The 20,224-nt window shown below is 38.0% G+C and overlaps 1 protein-coding gene across 5 annotated transcripts in view; it reads left to right on the top strand.

Moving 5' to 3' along the window:
* Window positions 1-20,224, top strand: part of RC3H1 (ring finger and CCCH-type domains 1) — a 95,338-nt gene that overhangs the window by 25,781 nt on the left and 49,333 nt on the right. For 4 of the 5 annotated variants that reach the window (XM_032631939.1, XM_032631897.1, XM_032631907.1 and 1 more), the window contains exons 2-5: window positions 5,975-6,348; window positions 17,880-18,000; window positions 19,022-19,261; window positions 19,711-19,886. In XM_032631939.1, the coding sequence (XP_032487830.1) occupies window positions 6,118-6,348; window positions 17,880-18,000; window positions 19,022-19,261; window positions 19,711-19,886 (768 nt within the window). In that variant the 5' untranslated portion in view covers window positions 5,975-6,117. The remainder of the gene's footprint in view (window positions 1-5,974; window positions 6,349-17,879; window positions 18,001-19,021; window positions 19,262-19,710; window positions 19,887-20,224) is intronic. The other variant, XM_032631918.1, reaches the window with a different exon arrangement.

Here is a 20,224-nt window from a genome sequence, read left to right as displayed (position 1 = left end):
TCTCATCCCATATCTTTCTCTTTTGCTCTCTGTTTATTTTGTTTTGTTTTGTTTTGTTTCTGGCTTCCTTGTTGCTTTGGTTTTTTTCAAGCTCCCCAGTTGTATTATATTCTGTCTAGTCTCAGAACCTGTGGTTATGCTTTTCCTTTACCTAAAATCTTCATACACATATTACGTATTATTCTTTCCATAACTTTTATTCAGCCTTTGTCTTCAAATCTTAACATAAATATCACTTCTGCAGGGAAGCAATACCCTACCCACAACCTCACCCCCACTTGGTTAGATTATCTCAGTTAAATGTGCTTATATCTCCCTGTCCCTTACCTGCATATCATTTACCATAACTTGCAGTCATGTTATTTAGTTGTATCATTATTGTTTGTGTAGCTAATGAAGGAAATAATGTTAGCCCCATGCAGACTTGGAATGATTTGCTCACCATTTTTTATCTCCAATACTGAGCATGTAATAAAGACGAATAAAAATTTATTTGCAAGTAGCTAATGTTTAATTTTTACTGGGAATGGAAAAAAGATTTCTGGGTATAATTTCTCAGAAAAACTGGTTTAATGAAGAAAGAGAAGAGTTGTAAATAGTAGCATTAAAATCCTTTTTTGCCACTTAATATATATTTGTAAATCAACCAATTTGGATAAAGAAACTAAAAGGAAAGTATAATGGCTTATCTGTGGAGGTGGGGTGGGAATGAGGACTAGAGAGGTGGGAGACAGCCCTGGGAGGGAGATATTTCACTGTAATTATTAAAATTATTTTTGACCCACGTGATCATATATTACTTAACCTTTTTTTAAGAGTCTGATGAGATTGTAGTGTAAATACAGAGAAAATATATGTTCTTATAAATTATTACTTTTATTTTTTCTATATTCTTAAGTTTTCAACAGTTATTTTATTTCAATATGCCTGGATCAGTGATTCTTATCTTCCCTTTCCCTCCCTCTCCAAACAAAACACATCTTTAAGAATCTGATAAGTCATGGATCTTATTCCTAGAAGAATGAGCATGTTGTATATAAACAGCTTTATGTAGCATTTCCAAGGTTGATGGATACTGTAATCAGTGCCAGATATTGTTAACTGTAGTTTTAATATGCAAGGATATTTTTTAATCTTTCAGATATTCAGTGATGGCTTTATGTTCAACGTAATCCAGTGGGGGATCAGGGGATACTAAAAGTAGGATTCAGGAAACTTTCTGATCCTGGCTCTGCCATTATTAAGCTGTATGACTTTGAGTGAAGCTCTTTTACTTGTCTTTGGTATCCTCCATGTCAAGTTGGTATAGTGGAAAGTGCATAGACTTGAATGTCAAGTACTGGCCTGAATTTGATGTGTTTTGACTTTGCCACTTACTAACTGTATGACCGTGGACAGATTCTCTGAATGTTATTTTATTTCTCTGTGAGAAGAAGGAAAATGATTCCAACTTCTTTGGGTTTTAAAGATTAAACGAAAAGAGGTGTTTGAAAAAGCTTAATAACACTTATTACTGATAGAGATATAAATAAATGTTAGTTGCCTCATCTTGAAAAATTAGGCTAGAAGTAGATGTTCTCTAAGGTATCTTTTATCAATGATTTAGAATTCTGTTTTAAATAGTTCTTGTTATGACAGAATAATTTGGAAAATTTGTTATAACAGCACTGATCTGAAATCACATGGGAGAGCATTGAGGTATTTTAAGTCTGTAAAACTGATGTTGACCATATTTTCTGCCTGTTTTCTGTATTCTACTGTGCTGGATATGTAGTAAATCTCCAAATACTTGTTGTAATTCTAAGATTCATGAAACACTAATGTAGGTTAGACTTTCTTAACCTGGAGTCTTTAAATACCCAAGAGATCTATGAATAGATTTTCACAGGTCTCTGAACTCTTTGAAATGAAATGAAAAATTTTTACTGTGCCTAAATTGTAGTGAGAAACAAGCTATAGCTTTCATAGTGAACAAGGCAGATTAGGTCTCTGTCCTCATGAAGTCTACATTCTAATATAAGATAGACATTGAGTAAACAAATAAAAATATAAGAAAGTATAATTTATAGATGGTAGAACTATTTTGTAGAGAATTTAAGTACAGTGATGGACTAGAGAGTGACTTAAGAGATTATTTTAGCATTTTAAGTGGTCAGGGAGTTCTGAGGAGTTGAAATTTTTGGTGACATCTAAATGATAAAGAATGGCCTTGAATTCAAAGATTAGACAGAGAGACTAGCTAGTACTAATATCCTAAGATAGGAACAAGCTTCACGTGAGTAGCTGAAGGATAGTGGAGTGATGGAGACAAGTGTTAGAAACTGAAGTTGGAGAGAGAATTACAGGTCTTATCACTTACGGCTTTGTAAACCAGAATATAATATCCAGATTTTATTCTCAATGTAATAGGAAGCCATTTCAAGATTTTTAACTGGAGAATGATGAGAAAAGGAAACTCAAGATAGAACCCTGATAACTCACTTCAGCATTTAGGAGTTTAAGAGATCAAAAACAATAAGCCAGTGAGTTGGCAAGGATGAGGGGAGTGTGGTTCATTGACACTTTCAAGAAGGGGGGAATAGTCATGTTTCATATCGTGTTGAGAAGACAAGTAAGATTAGAACAATGACCTAATCATTAGATTTGTCAACAGGGTTGTCTGCCAGAAGAACGAAATTACTGTGAAGTCAATAAATAGCTATTAGGGGACTTCCTTGGTGGTCCAGTGTTTAAGAATCCACCTTAGAATGCAAGAGATGCAGGTTCAATCCCTGGTCAGGAACTAAGATCCCACATGCCGCAGGGCAGTTAAACCCACATACCACATCTTAGGAGCCCACGTGCCACAACTACTGAGCTTGCACACTCTGTAGCCCGTGTACCACAACGAAAGATCCTGCATGCCACAACGAAGATCCTGTGTGCTGCAACTAAGATCCAACACAGCCAAATAAATAAATAAATAAATATTTTTAAAAAAATAGCTATTAGCAGCTTTGTGACACTGGTCTTTTCCTTTTTAACTTTCAAAAAAAATTAAAATTTTTTAAAATTTCATTTTTGTGACATTGGTTTTTGAATGAACCTGCAAGTAATTCTTCCTTTTTTAACCTTTAATCTGTGGGTGGTGATATGGTTAAGCGTTCGGGTTTTGAGCCAGACTGTCTGGGTTAATATTGCATCTCTATTTGTTTTTAGCTTATTCAGCCTCACTAAACGTCCATTTCTCATGGAGTTGACAGTTGAACACGGGGGTTAGGGGTGCTGACCCTCCACTCAGTTGAAAATCTGTGTATAATTTATAATCGGTTCTCCGTATATGCGGTTCCTCCTCATCTGCACTTCCACATCCAAGGATTCAGCCGACTGCAGATCATGTAGTACTGCAGTATTTACTATTGAAAAAAAAAATCCGTGCATAAGTGGACCCTTGCTATTAAAACCCATGTTGTTCAGGGGTCGACTATATCTGTAAAATGGGATAACAGTAGTTACCTACCTTTTATAATTTTGTCCTATGTAAAGCAGTTAGCTGTATAAATAGTAAAAATTATAATGATTGTGCAATAAAACGTTTATATTTTCTGCTCTTTGGGGTTTCTGTAATTTTATAGTGTTTAAGGAAATAAAGTGCTGTGTTTTAACTTTGTTTTATGATTAATTAACAAATTTTAAGTGCTCTACAAGGTCATACTGGTAAAAAGGAAAGAACCATTAACTCAACTCAAGTAAAGGTTAACTTAAGATCAGATTCTTTGTAGGCATTTTTTTTTTTTTTTCTTTGCGGTACGCGGGCCTCTCGCTGCTGTGACCTCTCCCTTTGCGGAGCACAGGCTCCGGACGCGCAGGCTCAGCGTCCATGGCTCACGGGCCCAGCCGCTCCGCGGCATGTGGGAGCCTCCCGGACCGGGGCACGAACCCGTGTCCCCCGCATCGGCAGGTGGACTCTCCACCACTGCGCCACCAGGGAAGCCCGCTGTAAGCATTATTTTAAACTGCCATGCTAATCTATAGAAAAGTTCGTATGGATGACACTTTATCAACTTAATCAACTTCAGCAAACATTTCTGACTAATATCCAGTCCTCGTTCTGAATATTATGTCTTTCAAACACTTTTTCTCCTTTATTTTGGAGCATTCTGCAACCCCATGTACAATTGTAATTGTATCATTTGACTGTACAGTTGAGTGTTTAGATACTGTATTTTCTTTTTTAGCACTCTGGATGGTAGTCTCATTAAGTAATAATTTAATATAAACATACTTGTAGCTACTCATTCTGTTTGCAGATGCATTTTATTTAAATTATTTATAATTAAAACATTATAGAAATCAAAATGTGGGCAATTTCTTTATTCACTTTTTTATTATTGCAAGGGCAATTTGGACATATACTCAGATAACTTTAATTTTAGATCCTAAATGTGAAATTAACTTGGTAACTGTTTAGGTCCTTAAATTTTTTTTCCACTGTCCATTTATCTGATAGCACACTTCGCAGAACCCAGACAAAGCTGAGGTTACCCAGAAGGCAGATACTATGAGTATGCTGTTTCACTATTTCCCTAACAATTCAGAGTCTGGCACACAGTAGTAGTAGTGCTTAGTAAATATTTGTTGAATGAATGGATAAAATTTTTAGCATACCTAATAGAAATTGTTCTCTCAATAATGGGCTTGCATTTAAGGTTGAGTTACTTCAATAAAACATTAATTAAATGTAATGCTCGAAGAGTAAAATGTGTAGATAATTTACTTTTCTAATAATTACAGCTTAAGTGACATTTTTGTTTCCATCTTTGTAAGCAGTCTCTGCTGAGCATAATCAAATCGTTAAGAACGTGTAACACTATGTTACTTTATTCTGTACACCAGTTCTCATTTTTAGAAGCTACAGTTAGAGTAAGTACTGCAGGTATTGTTTAAGATGTGTGCTAGAAACTTCAGATTAGGTTTTGTATGTAAAGAAAATTTCTGTTAGATGCAGGTGATAAGTTTTGTGATTTGGTTTTTATCCCCTACCAAAAAGAGAGGGTAGACAGTGAAATTTGACTGTATATGTGTTCTGGTTAACTGTATTGACCTATCATTCTTAAATTTGGGAATTTAAAAAATCTTTTGAAGTAAATACTTTTCACTGTGTTCTAAAACAACATACTGTAGCAACAAGTATAAGCCGTAACAGAGGCTTAAAAGATCTTTACCAGTAAATAAAACTCTTAAAAATAAACCTTAGGGCTTCCCTGGTGGCGCAGTGGTTGAGAGTCCGCCTGCCGATGCAGGGGACGCGGGTTCATGCTCCAGTCCAGGAAGATCCCACATGCTGAGCGGCCGGGCCCGTGAGCCATGGCCGTTGAACCTGCGCGTCTGGAGCCTGTGCTCGGCGATGGGAGAGGCTACAACAGTGAGAGGCCCACGTACTGCAAAAAAAAAAATAATAAAATAAATAAACCTTAAAAAGAACCCCACGGTTTCTTTTTATCTCATTACCCACACTAAATTTGATGATAAAGTATTAAGGTAGATTTTATTTTAGGCCAGTTTTTTTGAGACTCTTTATTAGGGTGTAACATACACCGAAATGAATACGCCTAAGTGTAAAAGCTTGATAAATTTTCACAGCTGAACATATTAACATGTTCAGATCAGAATATTATTAGCTATCTTAAAAAGGCTAATTTTAAAATATAAAACAATCATAGACTTAGATAAACTTGAGAGACTTACATCTTGGATCTAACTTTATTACTAACTTGTCACCCTCAGCAAGTTATCTCCTCTTTTTGGGGTCTACTCCCCATCTCTAAAATAAGGGGATAAGACTAGATGTTTTATTATGGCTCTCACTTTGTAAAAATGCAGAGATGTGGACTATGTTGATATAAATGTGTTATAAAATCTTATAGGTAGTAAGGTGAGAATGTACAGTTTAATTGAAAAGGTAGATGCTCATTTTTTTTTCTTTGTTTTTCAGGTAATATTTCACACTATGTGCTGACTGTATTTACAGAAGATATTTAAAAAAAAGAAAAGATAAACTTTTTTCAAAGATTTTGATTCCAGTGGAATCTTTGCTTTAGATTTTGTGTGTGTGAGTGAATTGTAACTCCAGAAACAATGCCTGTACAAGCTCCACAGTGGACGGATTTCCTCTCCTGCCCAATTTGCACTCAGACTTTCGACGAAACAATTCGAAAGCCCATCAGTTTGGGTTGTGGCCATACTGTCTGCAAGATGTGCCTGAACAAACTCCACCGCAAGGCTTGCCCATTTGACCAGACCACTATCAATACAGACATTGAACTCCTCCCAGTAAACTCAGCATTGCTGCAGCTAGTGGGTGCTCAGGTAAGTTGAGTAATTTGTTATCCTTTTAAATTTCTGTATGTGTGTTTTTTCCTCCCGAGGGAAACTTGTTAATATCTGGTAATATTGCATTCTGTTTTTGTTTTTGTTTTTTAACATCTTTATTGGAGTATAATTGCTTTACAGTGGTGTGTTAGTTTCTGCTTTCTAACAAAGTGAATCAGCTATACATATACATATATCAACATATCTCTTCCCTCTTGCATCTCCCTCCCTCCCACCCTCCTTATCCGCCCCCCCAGGTGGTCACAAAGCACTGAGCTGATCTCCCTGTGCTATGCGGCTGCTTCCCGCTAGCTATTAGTTTTACATTTGGTAGTGTATATATGTCCATGCCACTTTCTCACTTTGTCCCAGCTTACCCTTCCCTGTCCCCCCTCAAGTTCATTCTGTAGTAGGTCTCTGTCTTTATTCCTGTCCTCCCCTAGGTTCTTCATGACAATTTTTTTAAACAAATTTTCTTACATTCCATATATATGTGCATACGGTATTTGTTTTTCTCTTTCGGACTTACTTCACTGTGTATGACAGACTCTAGGTGCATCCACCTCACGGCAAGTAACTCAGTTTCGTTTCTTTTTATGGCTGAGTAATATTCCATTGTATATATGTGCCACATCTTCTTTATCCATTCATCTTTCGAAGGACACTTAGGTTGATTCCATGTCCTGGCTATTGTAAATAACACTGCAATGAACATTGTGGTACATATATCTTTTTGAATTATGGTTTTCTCAGGGTATATGCCCAGTAGTGGAATTGCTAGGTCGTATGGTAGTTCTATTTTTAGTTTTTTAAGGAACTTCCATACTGTTCTCTGTAGTGGCTGTATCAATTTACATTCCCACCAGCAGTGCAAGAGGGTTCCCTTTTCTCCACACCCTCTCCAGCATTTACTGTTTGTAGATTTTTTGATCATGGCCATTCTGACTGGTGTGAGATGATATCTCAATGGTAGTTTTGATTTGCATTTCTCTAATGATTAATGATGTTGAGCATTCTTTCATGTGTTTGTTGGCAATCTGCATATCTTCTTTGGAGAAATGTCTATTTAGGTCTTCTGCCCATTTTTGGATTGGGTTGTTTGACTTTTTGATGTTGAGCTTCGTGAGCTGCTTGTAAGTTTTGGAGATTAATCCTTTGTCAGTTGCTTCATTTGCAAATATCTTCTCCCATTCTGAGGGTTGTTTTTTCGTCTTGTTTATGGTTTCCTTTGCTGTGCAAAAGCTTTGAAGTTTCATTAGGTCCCATTTGTTTATTTTTGTTTTTATTTCCATTTTTCTAGGAGGTGGATCTAAAAGGATCTTGCTGTGATTTATGTTATAAAGTGTTCTGCCTTTGTTTTTCTTTAAGAGTTTTATAGTGTCTAGCCTTACATTTAGGTCTTTAATCCATTTTGAGTTTATTTTTGTGTATGGTGTTAGGGAGTGTTCATTCTTTCACATGTAGCTGTCCAGTTTTCCCAGCACCACTTATTGAAGAGGCAGTCTTTTCTCCATTGTATATTCTTTTCTCCTTTATCAAAAATAAGGTGAACATATGTGCATGGGTTTATCTTTGGGCTTTCTGTCCTGTTTCACTGATCTGTATTTCTGTTTTTATGCCATTACCATACTGTCTTGATTACTGTAGCTTTGTAGTATTGTCTGAAGGCAGGGAGCCTGATTCCTCCAGCTCAGTTTTTTGTTCTCAAGATTGCTTTGGCTATTCAGGGTCTTTTGTTTTTCCATACAAATTGTGAAATTTTTTGTTCTAGTTCTGTGAAAAATGCCAGTAGTAGTTTGATAGGAATTGCGTTGAATCTGTAGATTGCTTTGGGTAGTATAGTCATTTTCACAATATTGATTCTTCCAATCCAAGAACATGGAATATCTCTCCATCTATTGGTATCATCTTTAATTTCTTTCATCAGTGTCTTATAGTTTTCTGCATACAGGTCTTTTGTCTCCCTAGGTAGGTTTATTCCTAGGTATTTGATTCTTTTTGTTGCAGTGGTAAATGGGAGTTTCCTTAATTTCACTTTCAGATTTTTCATCATTAGTGTATAGGAATGCAAGAGATTTCTGTGCATTAATTTTGTATCCTGCTACTTTACCGAGTTCATTGATTAGTAGTAGTTTTTTGGTGGCATCTTTAGGATTCTCTATGTAAAGTATCATGTTATCTGCACACAGTGACAGCTTTACTTCTTCTTTTCCGATTTGGATTCCTTTCATTTCCTTTTCTTCTCTGATTGCTGTGGCTAAAACTTCCAAACCTATGTTGATTAATAGTGGTGAGAGTGGGCAACCTTGTCTTGTTCCTGATCTTAGTGGAAATGGTTTCAGATTTTCACCATTGAGGACGATGTTGGCTGTGGGTTTGTCATATATGGCCTTTATTATGTTTAGGTAAGTTCCCTCTATGCCTACTTTCTGGAGGGTTTTTTCATAAATGGGTGTTGAATTTTGTCAATAGCCTTTTCTGCATCAATTGAGATGGTCATATGGCTCTTATTCTTCAATTTGTTAATATGGTGTATCACATTGATTGATTTGCATATATTGAAGAATCCTTGCATTCCTGGGATAAACCCCACTTGATCATGGTATATGATCCTTTTAATGTGCTATTGGATTCTGCTTACTACTATTTTGTTGAGGATTTTTGCATCTATGTTCATCTGTGATATTGGCCTGTAGTTTTCTTTCTTTGTGACATATTTGTCTTGTTTTGGTATCAGAGTGATGGTGGCCTCTTAGAATGAGTTTGGGAGTGTTCCTCCCTCTGCTATACTTTGGAAGAGTTTGAGAAGGATAGGTGTTAGCTCGTCTCTAAATGTTTGATAGAATTCACCTATGAAGCCATCTGGTCCTGGGCTTTTGTTTGTTGGAAGATTTTTTTTTTTTTTTTTTTTTTTTTTTTTTTTTTTTTTTTTTGCGGTAAACGGGCCTCTCACTGTTGTGGCCTCTCCCGTTGCGGAGCACAGGCTCCGGACGCTCAGGCTCAGCGGCCATGGCTCACGGGCCCAGCCGCTCCGCGGCATGTGGGATCTTCCCGGACCGGGGCACGAACCCGTGTCCCCTGCATCGGCAGGCGGACTCTCAACCACTGCGCCACCAGGGAAGCCCTGTTGGAAGATTTTTAATCACAGTTTCAATTTCAGTGCTTGTGATTGGTCTGTTTATATTTTCTATTTCTTCCTGGTTCAGTCTCAGGAGGTTATGCTTTTCTAACAATTTGTCCATTTCTTCCAGGTTATCCATTTTATTGACATATAGTTGCTTGTAGTAATCTCTCATGATCCTTTGTATTTCTTCAGTGTCAGTTTTTACTTCTCCTTTTTCATTTCTAATTCTATTGATTTGAGTGTTCTCCATTTTTTTCTTGATGAGTCTGGCTAATGGTTTATCAATTTTGTTTATCTTCTCAGAGAATGAGCTTTTAGTTTTATTGATGTTTGCTCTTGTTTCTTTCATTCCTTTTTCATTTATTTCTGATCTGATCTTTATGATTTCTTTCCTTTTGCTAACTTTGGGGGTTTTTTGTTCTTTCGCTAATTGCTTTAGGTGTAAGGTTAGGTTGTTTATTTGAGATGTTTCTTGTTTCTTAAGGCAGGATTGTATTGCTATAAACTTCCCTCTTAGAGCTGCTTTTGCTGCCTCTCACAGGTTTTGGGTCATCGTGTTTTCATTGTCATTTGTTTCTAGGTATTTTTTTGTTTCCTCCTTGATTTCTTCAGTGATCTCTTGGTTATTAGGTAGTGTACCGTTTAGCCTCCATGTGTTTGTATTTTTTTTTACAGATTTTTTTCCTGTAATTGATATGTAGTCTCATAGCGTTGTGGTCAGAAAAGATACTTGATATGATTTCAGTTTTGTTAAATTTACCAAGGCTTGGTTTGTGACCCAAGATATGATCTATCCTGGAGAATGTTCCATGGGCACTTGAGAAGAAAGTGTATTCTGTTGTTTTTGAATGGAATGTCCTGTAAATATCAATTAAGTCCATCTTGTTTAATGTCTCATTTAAAACTTGTGTTTCCTTATTTATTTTCATTTTGGATGATGTGTCCATTGGTGAAACAGGAGTGGTAAAGTCCCCTACTATGATTGTGTTACTGTCAATTTCCCCATTTATGGCTGTTAGTATTTGCCTTATGTACTGAGGTGCTCCTATGTTGGGTGCATAAATATTTACAGTTGTTCTGTCTTCTTCTTGGATCGATCCCTTGATCATTATGTAGTGTTCTTCTTTGTCTCTTGTAATAGTCTTTGTTTTAAAGTCTATTTTGTCTGATATGAGAATTGCTACTCCAGCTTTTTTTTGTTTGTTTTGTGTGGTACGTGGGCCTCTCACTTTTGTGGCCTCTCATGTTGCAGAGCACAGGCTCCGGATGCACAGGCTCAGCGGCCATGGCTCATGGGCCCAGCCGTTCCGCGGCATGTGGGATCTTCCTGGACCGGGGCATGAACCCATGTCCCCTGCATCTGCAGGTGGACTCTCAACCACTGCGCCACCAGGGAAGCCCCAGCTTTCTTTTGATTTCCATTTGCATGGAATATCTTTTTCCGTCCCCTCACTTTCAGTCTGTATGTGTCCCTAGGTCTGAAGTGGGTCTCTTGTAGACAGCATATATATGGGTCTTGTTTATGTATCCATTCAGCCAGTCTATGTCTTTTGGTTGGAGCATTTAATCCATTTACATTGAAGGTAATTATCAATATGTGTGTTCCTATTACCATTTTCTTAATTGTTTTGGGTTTGTTTTCGTGGGTCTTTTCCTTTTCTTATGTTTCGTGCCTAGAGAAGTTCCTTTAGCATTTGTTTTAAAGCTGGTTTGGTGGTGCTGAACTCTCTTAGCTTTTGCTTGTCTGTAAAGGTTTTAATTTCTCTGTCGAATCTGAACGAGGACCTTGCTGTGTAGAGTAATCTTGGTTGTAGGTTTTTCCCTTTCATCACTTTAAATATGTCCTGCCAGTCCCTCTGGCTTGCAGAGTTTCTGCTGAAGTATTAGCTAACTTTATTGGGATTCCATTGTATGTTATTTGTTATTTTTCCCTTCCTGCTTTTAATATTTTTTCTTTGTGTTTAATTTTTGGTAGTTTGATTAATGTGTGTCTTGGCCTGTCTCTCCTTGGATTTATCCTGTATGGGACTCTCTGTGCCTCCTGGACTTGATTAACTATTTCCTTTCCCATATTAGGGAAGTTTTCAACTGTAATCTCTTCAAATATTTTTAAAGTCCTTTTCTTTTTCTCTTCTTCTTCTGGGACCCCTAGAATTTGAATGTTCGTGCCTTTAATGTTGTCCCAGATGTCTCTGAGACTGTTCTCAATCATTTTCATTCTTTTTTCTTTATTCTGTTCTGCAGTAGTTATTTCCACTATTTTCTCTTCCAAGTTACTTATCTGTTCTTCTGCCTCAGTTATTCTACTGATTCCTTCCAGAGAATTTGTAATTTCATTTATTGTAGTGTTCATCATTGTTTGTTTGCTCCTTAGTTCTTCTAGGTTCTTGTTAAATGTTTCTTGTATTTTCTCCATTCTGTTTCAAAGATTGTGGATCATCTTTACTGTCATTACTCTGAATTCTTTTTCAGGTAGACTGCCTATTTCCTCTTCATTTGTTTGGTCTCGTCGGTTTTTACCTTGCTCCTTCATCTGCTGTGTGTTTCTCTGTCTTCTCCTTTTGCTTCACTTACTGTGTTTGGGGTCTCCTTTTCGCAGGCCCCAGGTTTGTAGTTCCCGTTGTTTTTGGTGTCTGCCCCCAGTGGCTATGATTCGTTCAGTGGGTTGTGTAGGCTTCCTGGTGGAGGGTACTGTTGCTTGTGTTCTGGTGGATGCGGCTGGATTTTGTCTTTCTGGTGGTCAGGTCTGCATCTGGTGGTGTGTTTTGGGGTGTCTGTGACCTTATTATGATTTTAGGCAGCCTCTTTGCTGATGGGTGGGGTTGTGTTCCTGTCTTGCTAGTTGTTTGGCATCGGGTGTTCAGCACTGTAGCTTGCTGGTCATTGAGTGGAGCTGGGTCTTGGCGTTGAGTTGGAGATCTCTGGGAGATTTTTGCCATTTGATATTACGTGGAGCTGGGAGGTCTCTGGTGGACCAATGTCCTGAACTCAGCTCTCCCATCTCAGAGGTTCAGGCCTGATGCCCAGCCGGAGCACCAAGACCCTGTCATCCACATGGCTCAGAGTAAAAGGGAGAAAGAAAGGGAGGGAGGGAGGAAGGGAGGGATAGAGGGAGGAAAATAAAGTTATTAAAATAGAAAATAATTATTAAAAATAAAAATTTTTAAGTGATAGAAAAAAAAAAAAGAGCAACCAAACCCAAAACAAATCCACCAATGATAACAAGCACTAAAAATTATACTTAAAAAAAAAAAAAAATGGGGCTTCCCTGGTGGCACAGTGGTTGAGAATCTGCCTGCTAATGCAGGGTACACGGGTTCAAGCCCTGGTCTGGGAGGATCCCACATGCTGCGGAGCAACTTGGCCCGTGAGCCACAACTACTGAGCCTGCGGGTCTGGAGCCTGTGCGCCGCAAAAAGAGAGGCCGCGATAGTGAGAGGCCCACGCACCACGATGAAGAGTGGCCCCCGCTTGCCACAACTAGAGAAACCCCTCGCACAGAAACGAAGACCCAAACAGCAAAAATAAATAAATTAATAAACTCCTACCCCCGACATCTTAAAAAAAATAAATAAATGGAGAGACGGAACCCTAGGACAAATGGTAAAAGCAAAGTTATACAGACAGAATCACACACAGAAGCATACACATACGCAGTCACAAAAAGAGGAAAAGGGAAAAATATATATATATATCGTTGCTCCCAAAGTCCGCCGCCTCAAGTTGGTATGATTCGTTGTTCCTTCAGGTATTCCACAGATGCAGGGTACATCAAGTTGATTGTGGAGATTTAATCCGCTGCTCCTGAGGCTGCTGGGAGAGATTTCCCTTTCTCTTCTTGTTCTCACAGCTCCTGGGATTCAGCTTTGAATGTGGCCCCGCCTCTGCGTGTAGGTCGCCTGAGGGCATCTGATCCCCGCCCAGACATGATGGGGTTAAAGTAGCAGCTGATTAGGGGGCTCTGGCTCACTGCGGGGGCAGGGTTACGGAATGCTGGGTGAGCCTGCGGTGACAGGCTGGCGTGATGTTTCACTATCCTGAGACGCCAGTGACCGGTTGCACAGGCTCCAGGGAGGGGAGGTGTGGGTAGTGACCTGTGCTTGCACACAAGCTTAGCGTCTCATGCTCATCTCTGGGGTCCGCGCTGATAGCCGTGGCTTGCGCCCATCTCTGGAGCTCGTTTAGGCAGCACTCTTAATCCCCTCTCCTCGCGCACCAGGAAACAAAGAGGCAAGAAAACGTCTCTTGCCTCTTCAGCAGCTCCAGACCTTTTCCCAGACACACTCCCGGCTAGCTGTGGTGCCCTAGCCCCCTTCAGGCTGTGTTCACGCAGCCAACCCCAGTCCTCTCCCTGGGATCCGCCCTCCGAAGCCGGAGCCTCAGCTCCCAGCCCCGCCCATCCCGCAGGTGAGCAGACAAGCCTCTTGGGCTGGTGAGTGCTGGTTGGCACTGATTCTCTGTGCGGGAATCTCTCCACTTTGCCCGCCGCACCCCCATTGCTGTGCTCTCTTCCGTGGCTCCGAAGCTTCCCCACTCCGCCTCCCGCAGTCTCTGCCCGTGAAGGGCCTTCCTAGTGTGTGTAAACCTTTCCTCCTTCACAGCTCCCTCCCACTGATGCAGGTCCCGTCCCTATTCTTTTGTCTCTGTTTTTTCTTTTGCCCTACCCAGGTACGTGGGGAGTTTATTGCCTTTTGAGAGGTCTGAATTCTTCTGCCATTGTTCAGTAAGTGTTCTGTAGGAGTTGTTCCACATGTAGATGTATTTCCGATGTATTTGTGGGGAGGAAGGTGATCTCCACATCTTACTCTTCCGCCATCTTGAAGCTCCTCCTGTCTTCTATTTAAATAGATAAAATTTTGTTCAGTACTGTGCAGATCCTTTATTTCAGTACGTTAAGGAGATTTGTTATGGTGGTGCAGTGTTTCTCAGTCACTGTACAGTAACATTCGTTCAGTCTGGTGGTCAGACTTTCTCAACAACCTAGCTATCAGATCATTAGAGAAACCTAAGAGGTAAGTCACAAGAACTTCTTAATAGTGAAGAAGATATTATTCACAAAATAATTGTATTTTACTTAATAGGAAAAGTGAAGCTGCTTCAGACTGTTTTACTTAGTAGACACTAACTGAAATGAAAGATCGAGAAAGTGACGAAAACTATAGAACACAGCCTTTGGGAACCATTTGTCTAGAGTAGAAGCAAATACCTCTAAGTATCTAAATATAAAAGTTACTCTAGTAATTCTGAAGGTAGTACTCTGAAAGTTTTGTGTCAGTATTCTCACGGTAGAGATCAATAGTATCTTCAGAAGGTTTCACAAAGCCAAGGGAAGCAGGCTTTTCAGAGTTAGGTATGATTCACTTAAACAACCCCTCACTGTTAATTTGCATAGTGTGAATCTAAAGTATCATATGTTTACCATAAATCATTTTCCAAATACATATACTGGAACTTTGTACATTAATATTTATATTGATACCACTAATATTTGCTAGATTAGTCTTCCTATAAGTTGATAAAAAGTAGGGAAGGTTGATATTATATATGTAGGAGATAAAGAGAGCAGTTTTAGAACAGCTTATTCAAAAGGAAAACTTACTGGGACTTCCCTGGCGGTCCCGTGGTTGGGACTCTGTGCTTCTACTGCGGGGGGAGTAGTTCAGTCCTTGGTTGGGAAACTAGGATCCTGCATGCACATGGTGCAGCCAAAAAAAAAGGAAAACTTACTTTATTTACAAATCTATCTTGATGATGTCGCCAATACTACAAAATATTAATATTTGTCAGAGGGAAATTGCATTTGATTGTTTTTCTTCTCTTCCTGTACTTAATTTTTCATTTCATAATCATTTCTCTTTTTGTTTTGAAAATTCCATTATGACATTTTGGAAATGTTTTTAAAATAGACTTATTGGGGATAACAATTTTAGTAATATAATATTTTAATAACAAATAACCAAGACTTACTTTTTCTCATAAAGTTGTCTAAGGATGAACTAATTCTTTTTCTACAAAATGAGTAAGACCTTGTCATGTCTTAACTGTAACAACTAATGTTTATGAAATTTGAGGATAGGACATTTTAATCCATAATAGCCATTATTTTAACCCCACAGATCTCCATTAAAAAACTGTTAGAAGTAATAAATGAATTAAGCAAAGTTGCAAGATACAGAGTTAACATGCAAAAATCGGTTTCATTTCTGTACACTAACAATGAACAATCCAAAAGGAAATTAAGAAAATAATTTCACTTACAGTAGCATCAAAAAGAATAAAAGACTTAGGAATAAATTTAGCGAAGGAGGTGAAAGACTTGTACATTGAAAATAAAACATTGCTTAAAGAAATTAAAGAAGACATAAATAAATGGAAAGAGATCACCTGTTCACAGACTTAATATTACTAAGATGACAGTACTACCCAAAGCAATCAACGGATTCAATGTAAGCTTTTTCAAAATCCCAATGATGTTTTTTGAAGAAATAGAAAAACCCATCCTAAAATTTATATAGACTCACAGGGGACCCTAAATAGCCAAAACAGTCTTAAAAGCAGAACAAATTTGAAGGAATCACACTTCCTGATTTTGAAACTGCAAAACTCTAGTGATCAAGATAGTGTGGTGCTGGCATAAAGATTGGCATTTAGATCAATGGAATAGAATAGAGAGTCCAGAAATAAACCCATATATATGGTCAAATGACTTTTTACAAGATTGCCGAAACCATTCAATGGGGAAAGGACAGTCTTTCCAACTAATGGCGCTGAGCAAACTGGATATCCAAATGCAAAAGAATGAATTTGGACCACTACTTCACACCATATACAGAAATTAAATCAAAATAGATCAAAGGCTAAAAGTAAGAGCTAAAACTGCAGAACTCGTAAAACAAAATATTTGCATAAATCTTTGTGACCTTGGAGTAGGCAGTGGTTTTTTTGTTTATTTATTTATTTGGTTGTGCCAGGTCTTAGTTGCGGTAAACGGGTTTCTTTAGTTGCAGCTCGAGGGCTCCTTAATTGCAGCTCACTGGCTCCTTTGTTGCGGCACACAGGCTCCTTAGTTGTGGCACACAGGCTCCTTAGTTGTGGCACGTGGGCTCCTTAGTTGTGGCATGCATGTAGGATCTAGTTCCCTGGCCAGGGATTGAACCCGGGACCCCTACATTGGGAGCATGGAGTCTTAACCACTGAACCACCAGGGAAGTCCCTAGGCAGTATTTTTTTAGCTATGACACCAGAAGCACAAGGAACAAAAGATAAATGAAACTAAATCAAAATTGAAAACTTAGTGTTTCAGGGAATTTCCTGGCAGTCCATTGGTTAGGACTCCACGCTTTCATTGCTGAGGGCCTGGGTTCAATTTCTGGTTGGGGAACTAAGATCCCACAAGCCACGTGGTATGGCCAAAGCAAAACAAAAAACTTAGTGCTTCAAAAGACACTGTCAAGAGAGTGAGAGAACAACCCACAGAATGGGAGAAAATAATTGTAAATCATATATCTGTAAGAAACTTGTATCTAAGAACCCTTACAACTCAATTATAAAAAGAACGTGGTTTTTAAATGGGCAAAGATCTGGACGCTTCACCAAAGAAGATATGCAGGTGGCAAATGAGCAAATAAAAGCTTGCTCAGCATTGTTTGTCATTAAAGAATTGCAGATTAAAACAACAATCAGAGGTACAAACTACTATGTATAAAATAAATAAGCTACAAGGATATATTGTACAACAAGGGGGATATAGCCAACATTTTATAGTAACTATAAATAGAATATAATCTTTAAAAATTGTGAAAACAACAGCAACAGTGAGCTACCACTACACATAAATTAGAATAGCTAAAATTCAAAACATTGACAGCACGAAATACTGGTGAGGATGGGAAGCAAGAGAGACTCTCATGTATTGCTGGTGGAAATGCAAAATGGTACAGCTACTTTGGAAGTTATTATATGATTCTGTTTATATGAAATGTCCAAAATAGGCAAATCCGTAGAGACAGAAAATAGATTAGTTTTTTCCTATGCTGGAGGGGTTTGGGAGGAAATATGGCAGGGGTGACTATGGGGTTCTTTTGGGGGGGCTATGAAAATGTTCTAAAATTGTGATGGTTGTATAACTGAGAATATACTTAAAGTCATTGAATTATATACCTTAAATGGGTCAATTACATGATATGCAAGTTATATCTCAATAAAGCTGTTACAGAAACAAAACAAAAAATTTTTAATGCAGTAATTTTGTGTGTATGTATATAAAAGATCTTTTGAAAGAATTCAGTAAATTTAATGGGAGTTTTGATGTTACCAGTGTTAGGAGTGCATAAAACATACTCAATGAAACATTTGATTATAATTAATTAGTGAGCACTCAAACACACCTTTTTTTTACCTCTAGGTTCCTGAACAGCAGCCCATTACTTTGTGTAGTGGGGTTGAAGATACAAAGCATTATGAGGAAGCCAAGAAGTGTGTAGAAGAATTAGCACTGTACCTGAAACCACTCAGCAGTGCTAGAGGTAAATCAGATGAAATTATCCATGCTGAGCACGTGTTAATCAAAGATGCTTTTGTTACCATAAAAACTGTGAGCTATAAGTGAATGTTAATGAAATTCATTTATTTATTGTAAGCCAAACCCACTGGTGCTAAATAATATTACAAACCACATCAAATAAAGTAGTGAGTTTAAAGTTTATGTACTATTTATTGGAAACATTTTTTGAATGAGTTGCAAAAGTAAGTATAAACACACTAGTGGTTTCAGAAGGGCTCTCTATCATTTGACAACTCTAAATTGTCAGCCTTCTATCCAGTTTTGTGTGGTATGCTGTTGGGGGTACAATAAAATTGGAAGTTGCCATTACTATCTTGCCATTATGGCTTGTTTTTATTAGGAAGGTGAGCTTAACCACTAGGAAATATACCAGACCTGTTAGGACCTCAAGATTTGGGTGTTTTTTTTGTTTTGTTTTTTTAACATCTTTATTGGAGTATAATTGCTTTACAATTGTGTGTTAGTTTCTGCTTTATAACAAAGTGAATCAGCTATACACATATATATATATATCCCCATATCTCCTCCCTCTTGCGTCTCCCTCCCACCGTCCCTATCCCACCCCTCTAGATGGTCACAAAGCACCGCGCTGATCTCCCTGTGCTATGCGGCTGCTTCCCACTAGCTATCTATTTTACGTTTGGTAGTATATATTAAGTCCATGCCACACTCTCACTTGGTCAAGATTTGGGTTTTTAATTATTAATATTGACTGGCCTTTTTTTCTTTATTTCTCCATGATTAAAATGAATAATATATTTAATGTCATGAGTGTTACATTTGCATGCAATAACAACTTTTGTATACTTTTAAAATGCAAACTAGGCTTCACTTGTGTAATTTGTATTGTTTATTTTAAATATTCTGATAGAACCCAGAACTATTCCACATAGCCATAAGTCAATCAGCCCATCAGAGGAAGTTTTTCTGGACTCTAAAATTACATTGCAAACCTAGAAATAACTATATTTTCTGTTTTAAAGGAGTGGGTCTGAATAGCACTACTCAGAGTGTTCTGAGTCGCCCAATGCAGAGGAAGCTGGTGACTCTGGTCCACTGCCAACTAGTAGAAGAAGAAGGCAGGATTCGTGCCATGAGGGCAGCTCGATCTTTAGGTGAACGAACAGTTACAGAGCTCATTCTCCAGCACCAGAATCCTCAGCAACTCTCTTCCAATCTTTGGGCAGCAGTCAGAGCTAGAGGCTGCCAGTTCCTTGGACCAGGTATATAATTAAAGTTTGATATTTACTATACTAGTAATTCTAAAAGTATTTATAGTGTAGGAACTATAAGTGATGTACAAAGGCTAGTTCTTTACAATATTCTGTTGTTATCAAGTAATATCCCACTTGGTATCCCACAGTCATGGCTTGGGTAATTCCATGTCAGTTTTTCAGGATACTTAAAACTTTTACTGCCAAAAGTTTATTCATTTTGATAGAGGTTTTCTCTAACTGTATTAATCTTTTATCTGCTTTCTTAAATAAAGTATATGGAATGTAATAAAAAATTGCCCCCAAATGGTTCAAAAGTATAACTGAATATTGGTTGTTGTTGTGTTGCCCATTAATGAAGTGGTACCTGTAGAAATTATTAAATGTTTCCCTTCTAAGAAATGGCTTTATCTTATCTCTGTACATGATAAATTTTGGTTTTGCTCAACTTTTCCTAGCAATGCAGGAGGAAGCTCTAAAGCTGGTTCTCCTGGCCTTAGAAGATGGTTCTGCTTTGTCAAGAAAAGTATTGGTTCTCTTTGTGGTGCAAAGGTTGGAGCCACGGTTTCCTCAAGCCTCTAAAACTAGCATTGGGCACGTTGTCCAGCTCCTTTATAGAGCCTCCTGCTTCAAGGTATGAACCTATGGTAACTTTCAGCTTAAAAGGAAACGTCCTTTCCCCAAACTTAGGTAGTAAGACTTTGAGTTTAATAAAGTTGCCTGTATCTTTCCATAAAATTTTAGCAGTTTTTCTTTTCTCTTTTAAAGAATGTAGATGGTGTCCTGTTAAAGTTAAATCTTGTATTGAATTTTGTATGTTAGATATTGTGCAACATAGATTAAATCATGGCTTTTAGATTTTTGTATTTGAAGAGACTAAAAAGCCATGGCAGTTTTCCACCAAGACTGCAAACAGAATTGGTCTAAAGAGAGAGAGTCATTGAAGCAGGAGTACATTTTATTTGGCTATTT

This window comes from Phocoena sinus, chromosome 1 (assembly GCF_008692025.1).
Source record: "Phocoena sinus isolate mPhoSin1 chromosome 1, mPhoSin1.pri, whole genome shotgun sequence".
Lineage (NCBI taxonomy): Eukaryota > Metazoa > Chordata > Mammalia > Artiodactyla > Phocoenidae > Phocoena > Phocoena sinus.
The sequence above is the reverse complement of the archived record's forward strand: the minus strand, read 5'-3'. Positions and strand labels throughout refer to the sequence as shown.